Below are 12,265 nucleotides of genomic sequence, written 5' to 3'. Positions count from 1 at the left end.
GATTAACAAAAATCACTCGGCACCCACAGCTACAGCTGCAGACCTGCCATACCTTGCACCCCATACGCAGCCCTTGCATGCTTGTCCAGCCCACGTGGGGCAGTCCACATCCAGCCAGGCCGTGGAAAGACCTGCTCATTCGGTCAGCAGCAGTGGATGTGGCAGATGAATGTCCACTTATTCCCCCAGGTTCTAGGGGAAAAGGGGACTCGGGAACAGCAGGGCAACAACAGGGCTGAAACCAGAGGGACCCACCGCTACACACAAACTCCCTCATACAAAAGCTATGCTCCTAGAAGGTCCGAATTGCCCCAGTTCTCCCACGGATGCCTCAGGCCCCAGGGCATGCAATCTGAGCACTTACACCAGCCCCTGCCTCGCCGCTTGTTTCAGCAACTCCAAAATTTCTCCCTCAAGCCACAGTTCTGCCTCACCTGCCCAGATACCCCCATGTTGTTTGCAGCACACAGATTCCTCCAGGCACCTCTATCAGCTGCCTACAATCTGCTGCCCACCGCAATTCAAGCACCCAGGACCCACCCTAAATGCCAAGTCCTGTGCAGATGCACCCCCATCCCCTACGACATCAAGGCAGGGCCAGCGTCCTTACACTGCATTTTCTGGTCATCTACAGATTTGCAAACAAGCAAGCTATGTTGTGAGCTTGTTTGCAGATCTGCAAGTATCAGCACAAATGATAATGCAGAACTAAAAGTCCTTGACAGCAATGGATATTTGTTTTTTTATTTCGGTTTAACAGTCACTGTTATGAGTGGATGAGATGGAAACCCAACCGCCTTCCTGCAGTTGAGGGTGCAATGGAGAACAGTTTTCAAAACGGCATTACAAGACGGCCTCTGTGTCCCCTGTACAACGCCAGGGTCAATGCGAATTGCGCTGGAATCTGGTGCAAAAATCAAAAGTGCACCTTCCATACAGGCAACTCCTTCCACAGCAAAGGGACTCCTCGAAGAAGGGCACGTTCTGCTTGGTGCTAGCCCCCTTCCGAGTCCTCCCCCTGCAGAGAAGAAAGGCTAAACAAGACACAAGCGGAGAAAGTTGCTGCCCAACAGATACTCCCAGGTGCTGTCCGCACAGATAAGCTGTTAGAAACCAAGATCATCCGCAATTGCAGGACTTGGGTTTTCTTCTACCCCTTCCTATCTTCCTGCCCATGATGTCAAAGCACTATGACTGTGGGTAATGTTTAAGCTAAGATAGTTACTAGTCCCGTGAGCAAGCTTCTAGCTCCACAAGACAGGGGCATGGCCATCGAGTCAAATCTGCTATCGGGATGGCACAGAAGACAGAGGGATTGGGGGGTTTGTAAAGCTTGCAAAGCTTTACATTCCTGCGAGGTCAGCTCGATGACTCTGTTCCCTTTTTTTCTCTCACTTGCTGCGTCCCCGTTAAAAAAATAAAAAGAGAAAGAGAAGCGCATCAAAGATTCCTCTTCGGCGCGCTTAAACCCTCAAAGGTGTTCTGTTATAGCCAGACTTGCAAAGCGCAAATTTTATAAAAAGCAATCCCTTCCCATGCGGGCTAAAAAAAGCACAGATGGGGATGCATCCACGTGTTTATCTACACACAGACCAGAGACTGGGCAAGACTCGGGACTGGGAGCGGGCTTCAGTTTTCCTTCTGTTGGTTTTTCACCACCGAGAGAAGAAAAACCGATGCCCACCCCGAGGCACCTGACATGGGGCGTTTGTCAGGCAAAGCCCCCTCATTAACAGGACAGCCCGGACGGGACGGTGGGAAACGGGGAGCACAACCGGGTGTGAGAAGGAGCCGGACACCACAAACCCTGCCACCAACACCAGGGTTTTTTGGGATATGCTCAAACACATGGGGGCGGGGGGGGGCGGGAGGGACACCATAGGGCGACCCCCTCACAGACCTGGTGCAGATGGCGGCAGCAGCCACCCCCCTCTTTCTAGGGTCAGGGGGTCCCTTGTACCCGCAAAACCCACTGAAGGGGTAGGGGGACCCCGCCCGTCTCTGTGGTAACGGTGAGGGATGGGAACACCCCAAAACGGAGAGAGGGGACCCTGAAATTGAGGGAAGGAGAGCAAAGCTGAGGGGAAAGCGGGGGTGAGGGAGCAGCCCCCGGGGCTCCGCGGCTGGGCGCGGGCCCTCCGACCCGCGGGACCCCGCGGGTCGGAGGGCCCGCGCCCAGCCGCGGAGCCCCGGGAGCTGCCGGCTTGAGGGGAAGGGTCCGCCCGTCGTTTACCTGGGGACGCAGCTGGGGCTGGAACCGTCGATCTCCCAGGTAGCGAAGAGGTTCATAGGCACGGGCCGCCCCAGGGCCCCGGTACCGCCGGGGAAACTGAGGCGGCTCCGTTCCGCCGCCGCCGCCATGGCTGCCGGCCTGGCGCGCGCCCACCGGGCCCGCCGCCGCCGCCTGCGCCGCTGCCCCGCCCCGGCGGGGAGGGGGTGTGTCACGTGTGAGTGGGGGCGTGGCCTAGAGGGGCGGGACTAAATCACGGCGGGGGGGCGGAGCCATTGGTTAAGGGCGGGTGTTGGGGCGTGGCTAAAGCGCATATGGGCGTGGCTACAGCGAGGGGGCGTGTGGTTGCTGAGGGGGCGTGGCCAAGGCGTCACCGCCCCCCGTTCCGTGTTGCCGCCCGGCCCCGTTTGCCGTCGCGCGGTCGGAAGTGTACCGGGACGGACCGGATGTTGGAGCGGATGTTGCGGGAGCGGTTTCCGGCCAGCTCCGTGGCAGGGGCAGGGGCAGGGGCAAGGCGGCGGCGGGGCTGAGGGGCGGAGGAGGCGGAGGGCGGGCGGGCAGGCCGGCCGGCCGGCCGCAGAGATGGTGCTGCTCACGATGATCGCCCGCGTGGCGGACGGGCTCCCACTGGCCGCCTCCATGCAGGAAGACGAGCAGGTGAGGCCGGTGGGAGTGGGGTCTGGGCCCGGCGTGTGGGTGAGGAGCCGGGTCCCCGCACCCCCCCTTCTGACAGGTTCGCCGGTGGGAGGTGTGGAGCGGCGTCGGTGCTGCTGGGGGCGGCTGCTCCTCCTCGGGTCTCCCTCCCCGGCGCCCCCGTACCTGCGGCTGGTGTTTCTCCGGTAGCAGCCGCCCCCAACGGCCTGTCCTCCCTTCTCAGTCAGGCCGCGATCTGCAGCAGTACCAAAGTCAAGCGAAGCAGCTCTTCCGCAAGCTGAACGAACAGTCCCCCACGAGGTGCACTCTGGAAGCAGGAGCCATGGCTTTCCAGTAAGTATCTGGGGGCATAATGGAGGAACGGGCTTTGGCCGCCGTGGAAATAAGTGAAGGCAGTCCTGGGTCAGGGGGAGGATTTGTTAGAAATTGGGCTATGCTGGAGAAAGGGTGAGTTATTCAGCTGTCTGCCTTGCTAGCTAAAGTGTAATAGCTGCCGGAAGGGGAGAGCGTGGCAGTTGTTACTTCTTGGCACTACTGTCTGGCACTTGTTTTTTCAGCCGGGTTCATGGTTCTGCCTTTGCTGAAGATCATGTAGGTTCTATTCCCTTTAAGGTTTTTCCTGTTTGTTTGTACCCTCTAAGATACCTGTCTTCTGTACCCTCTGTGTCTTGTTTTTTTTAAAAAAGAGATATCCATGATAAAAACAGTCTGGCGGTATCACTGCGAGCTCGTCTTGCACAAGATTTTCCTCTCTGCGTATCCCATGAGAGTGTACCTTTTCATGCGTTAGCTGCACGTGTAGAAGCACTTGGAGCATCCTGGAATTATTTTTTTTATTATTTCCTTAATATGTGACGCTTTTTTCTCATCTTGTAAATTCAGTCTTATTGTTGCCATATGTTGGGTGTGTTTAATTCATTTCCTAAACTGTTCGCAAACTCTCAACTTAAAAGCACTTTTGGCTTTCTCCAGTAGCTCACTAACAAGGGAACTTGAATTTAAAATAATGAAAACTTACAGAGAGTGCAGGTCAGACAGACTTATTCCCTAATTAATAGCAAGGCAACTGGAAAAGCAAGTAAATTTCCTTGAGAAAAGGAAACGCTTCTTTACAGGACACATAAGTACTTAGCAGAGTAATGGTTGAGAATTTAATCAAGCCCAAGATCTTGTCAAGAATCAGGATTATGCTGTTAACAGAAATAACTGTTAGGAGTCTCTGAGATCAGGTGTCGTGTGAGATCACCGAGGCAGAATTGTGCAGTTTTGCCAGTGATGTGCAAAGACTTACATGTTTGGCACCACTTCTGCTGTGCCAGCAGCAGCGGGATCCCTCTCGATTCCCCAGCCCTGGTGAGTGGGTCTGTGTTTACAGCCAGGTTAGTGGGAGTTGGCGTTTGAGTGCAGGGCAAGGTTGGCTTTAGGTCTCTGCTTCTATAACAAGGGTCCTTTAGCAAATCTTCTGCCCTGACCCTTTCTTCAGAGAAAGCAACATGAAAAGACAGGAACAGCAGTTTACCTTTGGCAAAAGCCATGAGTTTTTGAGGGCAACTTTTGTTGTGGTTGACTTACTTGTCATTGTGATAAGTTTTTTAAATCTTTTTTTTCTTGGCTGCTGGTTGCCTTTGATAGGGAGTTATAGTGGTCAGAGGACGGCCCTGATTAAAGTAGTCTGGCCATCCCTATCTCCTCTCGGGTTTGGGTTGTAGAGTTAACCGCACAGTCCTGTTCTGCATCGTCTTCTTTGTAGAAGTTAAAACTTTCTATAATTTGAAAACTCTCATTTTGAACATTTCCATGGCACTGCAGGGGTGTAGCTGTGACTGGCAGTGAAGTCTTGGAAAAGAGTCTGCGTAGATACCAGTAAATCCCTTCTTGCGTTGCTTCCATGACGCAAACAGAGCGATGTCTGGGAGGGCTGCGCCACTTGCAGTGCCCAGGAAATCAAAGCCTCTTAACAGTGGCTGTAATGTCACCTGTTCTGACAAGGTGGGAGGACTTGGGCGAGCTCATGTTTTGACATCTGTCTCAAAGAAACAGGCAGGTTACCCGGCTGGCAGATAAGCAGGGAAAGGAGCGTTCCTCTGTGTTGCCTTAGTCCCTAGACAGGTTCCACAGGCAATTGACAGTGGCTGCTGCAAAGGACTCAAGTGCTGCCTCTCTTAAGATGAGACATTAAGGCAGGACCTATGTGAAAAGAAGAATGCTCTCAGATCAAAAAATCTGCTGTGATAAGAGTACAAGAAGAGTAGGAAATGGGGGAGTTTGAGATTTAGTCTAAAATAATGCTGACTGATGACCATGCTGTTCGTTAATGTAGCGCGTCTTTCTTTTCTGCCAAATCAGAGCTCTGACTGACTGCTGAGGGCAGCACAAAGCAGGATAGAGCATTTTGTGGTGAGAGGGTACAAGTGTGGCTGAGGATATTGCTGAACTTGCTGAGGTGGTGTTGGACATTTTTTACTTGATGAGTGCAGAGAAAGGCCTAGTCTTGCCGAAATGTGAAGCGTAAACTACAACTGCTGAAGTGATTTCTGTTTAATGTAATGTTCAAACTTTGGCTCCAAAAGCCGTGTCACCCTGTCAGCTCCAGCACTCGGTGTACGCGGCTGTGCAGGTACAGAAACACCAATGGAGTCTGCTGTGCTGTCAGTCAGTGGTTGACCTTTGGCTGGTGAACGGCTGAACTGGCTCTTACCTGTCGTGTTGAAAACAACCCTTGACCTTTGCCACTCTTACGAGGATAAAGCTTTTCTCTCTCAAAATGATCCAAGGTCATTATAAGAAACCTACTGGTGATATTCAGCGTGCAGAAATCCGGAGTGCAGAAGTTAGCAGTGGCAAATGGCATTGTCTGCCCCTTGTGTATGTACACTGCCGAGCTGTCGGCGCCATCAGGTGCTGTGCTGAAGCTCAGAGGCATACACAGAATGTAAAACCGAAGCCCAGCCGTGCAGGAACTCTGCTCTGATGTTGAGCTGAGGTTGGCAAAAGTCTCTGAATCCGGGACAGAATGATGTGTCCTTGCCGTCTGTGGTGCTGACAGGTTGACTTTAAATCCGACACATCTAACATCACATCAGGGGAAAAGCAAGTGGGAAACAGAGCTGAAGAGCTCCAAGCAGGACCAGCTGGCCCCAGCAGAGATAACAGAGATGGGTGATGTTCCTCCGACTGCTCTCATCTTGAGCATGCTGCTCTGGCTCTCAGGGAATACTGTCAGAATTCCTATCTGATGCAAGTTTTGCTTATTTCAAAAGACTTTTCAAGTTATAGCTGTTCGTGACAGCAGCTAAATCAAGCTCCAAGTGAGGATTTGTAGCAACTCCGAGCTGTCAGGCAGGTCTCTGAGGGTGAGGGAAGAGCAGGAGCATGATGTACTGTAGGATTAGTCTTACGCATGGATGCAGTCCAAGCTGAGGGACACAAAAAGGAATAAAAGCATGGGCCTGTGGGGATGCGCTTGGAGAATGGATTATAGTAAGTGGAGTTTCTTGCTTCTGTTTGGGTGGATCGGTTGTTATTTGAAGGCTGGCAGGATTTGCACATATAGAGGTGGGAGAAATGGATACTCCTGAGCCCAGAAACAAGTTGAGGATGGTTAATTCAAAGTCCTTGGACCTGTTGGAGTATCTGGAAAAACAGTGTTGGGGGGAGTTGTTCTGTAAGCCTGAAGTGGCTATTAACAAAATTTTAAGCTACTTATTTAATTACAGTGCCCTTGTGACTGGGTCAATTCTTTAATACATCGTTAATCTTTGTGCTAACTAGACTGCTACATAATGGTATTATGCAGAAAGTCAAAGGAAGGTAATATAAAAGTAGTGTTTAAATTCCACCCTGAATATTATAGACAAACATTCAAAAGTGTATGCGGGGCTATTGACCACCCCCACTCCCTTGGTTTTGGTGGAAATGTTGTTGCCTTTATTTTTCTGTTGGCTAAATGAGGAGGGAAACGTAGTTGGGAATGTGCACCATCAGAAAGTCGTAGTGAAGCCTAAATAATATCAAGATTGGTTCTATCTTATCCCTTATTTCAGTAGGCTTTTTAGCTGAGTTACAACGTAAGGTCCTTCTCAGTGCTGGTGGAGGCACTGGAGCTCACACTGAAACAAGGCCAGCACTAAGCCTCTTGCAAAGAAATACAAAGTAGATGCAACGGGGATGGGGTGGTGGGAGGAGGAGGAGAGGACCTCTCTGCGCGTTCAACTGTGGAACAAACCAAACGGCTTACAGAGCAAGAGCAGCTGCTGTTACAATGTATGTTTTGGAAGGCCTAACTTCGCAGACAGAGCTGGTAGCACAGTCATCCTTACCCATGGCAAACCTGTAGGGGAAGTCACCAGAACCCATCTAGCACCAATATTTTGCTCCAGCTGCCTTGAGGACCTGCATGTGGCTAGCCACCCCCCACCAACAGGCTGGTGTTGGTGCGGTAAGGAGATAGCCAGCCCTCCAAAACAGAAAGCGGGAGCTGGCAGCCACTGGGTGGCTTTTTAGTACCCTGTGACCAAATTGTTGTCCATGTCTTAATCTCAGGGCAGAGTTTCCTGTTTATGGGCCTCAGGTACTTGGCTGTGCTGCGTTGTCTTAAAGCTGTGTTGGCCACCTTACCCTCTACTTTGCTGACAAACTTTGTAGTGCTTCCCTCCTCCTGACTGAAGGAGGGAGGGTGTCCTCCCTTTTTTACTCCAAAATTATAACTCTTTTGTTGCTGGTATTTTGTTAAGATAATGCTACTCATAGTCCAACTTTTGTTCCAGTGAAGTCAAAGTTCAGGGCTGTTGGCATGGGTATAGGGTCTGAGGCTACAAGAAAATATATATTTAGGTAAAGAAAAAATAAGCCCTTACTTTGTAGAAAGGCTTATAACCAATCCAGACATGGCAAACTGGAAGTCCCTGAACCCAGTTCTCATTGCTTTATAGGAATAAAGGTATGCAGAGTGGTGTTTGATAGGATAGATTCAAAAATTGACGGATTAATGCTCTGTCTGCTCTTCTTCTAGCTACATCATTGAGAAAGGAGTGTGTTACCTGGTCCTGTGTGAAGCTGGATTCCCCAAGAAACTGGCCTTTGCATACCTGGAAGATTTGCATTCAGAGTTTGATGAGCAGCACGGCAAGAAGGTGCCAACGGTGTCCAGGCCCTATTCCTTCATCGAATTTGGTGAGGTCCCTCTCCTTGTGGCTAGCTAGGAAACTACTTGCTGGGGGGGGAGCAGCAGCCGCAGGACCTTTTCCAGCTTGGCCTGTGGAATTGACAGTTCAGCCTCTTCTTGGCACTAGAGAAATGGGTGTTTTGAGCAAAAGAATAGAGCAAGTATAGTGGTAGGGAAATGCTAAATGTCCTTTGATTCATATTTCCTGCTTTAAATCTCTTGGCCTCGCTCCAGTGAGTATTTGCATGCAGTCTGCTGGCTGTCTCAGCAATGCTCCCAACTCCTTCAGCAGCCTGTGTTAGGTGAGATTCCCTCTGATAGCCTCATCTCATTCCAGATACCTACATCCAGAAAACCAAGAAGCTCTACATTGATAGCCGGGCGAGGAGGAACCTGGGCTCCATCAACACAGAGCTGCAAGATGTGCAGAGGATTATGGTGGCCAACATCGAGGAAGTCTTACAGCGAGGAGAGGCACTTTCAGGTGCAGGCAATGGACAATATTTGGCATAGGGCTCCTCGTCCCCTCGGTCAGCTGGGTGGGTAGAGTATACCGGAGGGAAAGGCTTGCTAATCCCTGAGCCTCCTGAGAAAAGCAACGGACTCTGTAGGTGTTTCAGTTGTATCGGTTGCATCCTGAAGCACCTGGCAGGTACCGGTGCTTCTTTTGGGTGAGACCAGCATCTCACCAGTGTGGGTGGCTCTCATCCAGCAGGACCAGCACTGGAGCACTGCAGATACACACAGGGCATGCTGCCATGTGGAACTGCTGCGCTTCCAGCTGCTCTGGAGAAACCTGTATGGTTAATGTAACATTTGGGGAACTTCTGGTTGGGTTAATCTTGATTAACTTCTCTCCCCTTTCCCTTTAACAGCTCTTGATTCCAAGGCCAACAACTTGTCCAGTTTGTCCAAGAAGTACCGTCAGGACGCAAAGTATCTGAACATGCGTTCCACTTATGCCAAGCTCGCGGCCGTAGCTGTGTTCTTTATCATGTTGATCGTTTATGTGAGGTTCTGGTGGCTGTGAGCCGGTCACGGAAGAGGGAAAGCCGGTAGCCTGGCAGGTGTATGTGTGCAGGACACTGTTCATGGGGGATGTGCATTAGAATCCACACAGGACCATCACCTTTACGGGAGTGTCCTGAAATTGTTAGGTGACACCTGACTACTACATCTCTTAGCGAAGCCTAACAATAAGTGTAAAGGCTTGTTGACTACAGGCTTTTCCTCTGAGGCAGTTTGCACTAGGGTACTGCAGGGTTTGGCCTCCCGGGGTTCTGCCCCCCTCCCCTGGGCGGGGGGGCACTCTGGGAACAGTCAATCAGTGCGGTTTCACATAATCACATACGTCCTCCTGTTGAGTAGCTCTAGTGGGAACTGGACTCTAATGAACATTCCTTGTGTTGGCAATGTTTGCTTTTTTTAGAATCTGGGTCTGCAGTTATTTTTCTTTTTTTTTGTTTTTTTGTTTTTTTTTTCCAGACAAGACTCCCCTGTTTGAAGGCAAATACCGCACTGTACATATAATAGCTTTCACCTCTGTCAGAATAGCTGTTGTTGAGTTTTCTGTGTCTGACATCTTGGCTTGTTACACTTTAAATTGCTTTAGGAAGAAATGGATGTTAAACTATGCCTTAAAATACTTTCTGTCTAGTACTAGGAGGGGCAATGAAAGGCTTCGATATTACCGATTCCTACAAAATTAAACTACAGGTTTGTAAGTGTCCTCTTGCCGTCTCCTGACAGCTGTGTGTGAGAGTTAAGTTTCCATGTGAACAGGGTGTGTAATTCAAGTGCTGTTGGGACGGGCACAGTGCAAACTGTGTCGGCACTCTGTGTTTTTCCCTTCTATCTGCAGATTCACTACATTATTTCCTTCCTTTTTATAACCGTTATTTCCTTCCAAAACGTGTCAAAACTGCCAGCGTTTCATCTCTGGGATGCTTGTTTTCTTTCTCCCTCCTTCCCTCACCCAAAACAACCAAAAAACCAAAACTCTGAATGTTGTTGTGAAGAAAAGGCAGTGTTTTCTTAACGAACACTTAACTTTACATGAAGGATTCAAAAGGATAACTTTAAAGACAGTGGAATCCTTTGGAAACACCACCTTTTTTTCCCCGTGGTCACCCTCTCCCTACCTCACTTGGGAAGTTGAAACTGTAGGTGAAGAAAAACTCATGATGGGGCAATAGTATATAGCTTCTTCTTTCTCGTGGGCCAATCTGTATATTCCCAGTGTAATGTGATGATTTTTTTTTTTGGTCCACCTGTGCTAAGAATAACATTTTATCAGTCAGCTTTTGTTTTTATTTAAAAAAAAAAAAAAAAGAGAAAAATCTCACAGCTGAGGCACTCTTCTGCACTCGTTTCTGCCACTTGGTAGGAAGCAGGCAGTGTCACTGAAGGAAGTTTCAGGACTCCCCAGCACCTTTAACAAGCACATAATCTTGTGTCGTTCTGCAAGTATGAACTGTGACCTGGAAGTTTTTCCTGCCACTGGATAGGAAACAGGGAACCGTTATCCTGTCTGGGAACGCTCCCCGACTCGGCACTGTGTTGGACCGGCAGGGAAGCAGTTAGCAGTCATCCCCCAATAAACCTAGCAAATCTGATCTGCTGTGTAGTCTAAAATCATCTGCTTTCTGCGTGATGCCTCCAAGTGTTACTTTATAGATTGCTTTATTATTATCATTAGTTTTAATCCTTTTAAGTGGTGTCCCTAACAGGTGAATGTCCCAGTGATGTAGGTCTGTGTAACGTAGGTGCCAAAGGTGAGCACACACTGACCTGATGTGGATTGTCGTGATTGAGGGGAGTGACGATTCTGCAGCGAAGGGCAGCTCAGGGACCAGTTGCCTCCTGCAGCCCCAGTGTCAGCAGTGAAATAAACGCTTCTGAAAAATCCCCTCTGCGGCGTGAACTTTCCCATGTCTTGTTTCTGTGACCTCGGGGTTTGTTTTCTTTCTTTCACAGACTGGCCAGGGTTGGAAGGGACCTCTGGAGATCACCCAGTCCACGCCCCTGCCAGAGCAGGGTCACCCAGAGCAGGTGGCACAGGAACGCGTCCAGGCGGGTTTGGAATGTCTCCAGAGACGGAGACTCCAGCACCTCTCTGGGCAGCCTGTGCCAGGGCTCTGCCACCCTCAAAGGAAAGAAGTTCCTCCTCACGTTGAGATGGAACTTCCTATGGCCAAGTTTGTGCCTGTTACCCCTTGTCCTGTCGCTGGGTGTCACTGAGAAGAGCCTGGCCCCATCCTCCTGACACCCCCCCTTTCAGTATTAATAAGTGGTGATAAGATCCCCTGCCAGTTGTCTTTTTTCCAGACAAAAAAGGTTTCCAGGGACACAAGAGGGGAAAGGCCCCATAGCTGAAGCCACCTGGGCTAAGGGCTCCTTTTTGGAAGCAGAACTAGTTGGAAAAAAAACTAGTTTGGCCATTCCCTGGCAAAAAGATGGTACTTTGGTCGTAAGAGGGGTCTCTGCCTGTTGGATGCAGGCAAGCAGCCTCCTCAGCGCGGGCAGAGCCTCGTGGGCACTTGGGCAGCTTTTTATGGGGATGGTTCTGTGGTGATGCTTGTTCACGTGGGGCACACATGAAACAGAACAAACCGGGAGTGGGGTTTGTGTCCCCTGGAGTGTAAAAATGCTGTTGCCTAAGGAGAAAGGCAAGGAAGACAACACAGGGCTCCAGGGAGTGCTTCACAAGCAACTCCCTCGCTGTGCTCGAAATAGTAAGTCCCTTTTCCTCCCTCGCACAGGGCAGAGGCCCTGGTGATGTTCTGTGCGAGGGAGGTGTAGGCTGGGGGTTGTCTGCACCTCCTCGGCAGCCAGGCTTGAGGTTAGTTGCTCCTGACGGGCTGCTCAGGGCAGGGGGGAGGAGAAGCCATGGCTGGTTTCTCCATGCGTCGGCCGACAGCTTGCGAGCACCCGGTGGCTCAGGGAGGTGGCTCCCTGCCCCGGCGTGCAGCAGTAGTGGTGAGTGTTGGGTTGTGGGTGACCATGGTGGGTGGCTGCTGCTCACTCGGGTGCTGGGAGAAGCCCAGAGGTGGCCCCGAAGCTGCTGCCTGCAGATGGCAGTGCCCGCATGGAGCTGGTGCCTGCACGGAGCCATGCCCAGTGCTGGGGAGCCCAAGGCGGCTCTTCCTGAGGGCTCCCCCACCTCGTTCCAATGCCCTGGTGTCCCCAAAGACCCGCAGCCTCGCTGGGCATGGGCT

At 50.9% G+C, this 12,265-nt stretch overlaps 2 protein-coding genes across 9 annotated transcripts in view; one reads left to right on the top strand and one right to left on the bottom strand.

The window, feature by feature from the left end:
• Nucleotides 1-2,416, bottom strand: part of PACS2 (phosphofurin acidic cluster sorting protein 2) — an 84,387-nt gene extending 81,971 nt beyond the window's left edge. For 4 of the 8 annotated variants that reach the window (XM_054211486.1, XM_054211487.1, XM_054211488.1 and 1 more), the window contains exon 1: nucleotides 2,234-2,416. In XM_054211486.1, the coding sequence (XP_054067461.1) occupies nucleotides 2,234-2,361 (128 nt within the window). In that variant the 5' untranslated portion in view covers nucleotides 2,362-2,416. The remainder of the gene's footprint in view (nucleotides 1-2,233) is intronic. The other 4 variants (XM_054211480.1, XM_054211491.1, XM_054211479.1 and 1 more) reach the window with 3 other exon arrangements.
• Nucleotides 2,417-2,759: 343 nt separating this feature from the next.
• SEC22B (SEC22 homolog B, vesicle trafficking protein) lies at nucleotides 2,760-10,958 on the top strand. Its single transcript, XM_054212833.1, has 5 exons — nucleotides 2,760-2,887; nucleotides 3,108-3,217; nucleotides 7,896-8,056; nucleotides 8,386-8,532; nucleotides 8,924-10,958. Exons 1-5 carry the CDS (start codon nucleotides 2,813-2,815, stop codon nucleotides 9,076-9,078), a joined length of 648 nt encoding a protein of 215 aa, XP_054068808.1. The 5' UTR covers nucleotides 2,760-2,812; the 3' UTR covers nucleotides 9,079-10,958.
• Nucleotides 10,959-12,265: the final 1,307 nt, after the last annotated feature.

Source organism: Rissa tridactyla, chromosome 8 (assembly GCF_028500815.1).
Source record: "Rissa tridactyla isolate bRisTri1 chromosome 8, bRisTri1.patW.cur.20221130, whole genome shotgun sequence".
Lineage (NCBI taxonomy): Eukaryota > Metazoa > Chordata > Aves > Charadriiformes > Laridae > Rissa > Rissa tridactyla.
This window is presented reverse-complemented; position numbering and strand designations above follow the sequence as displayed.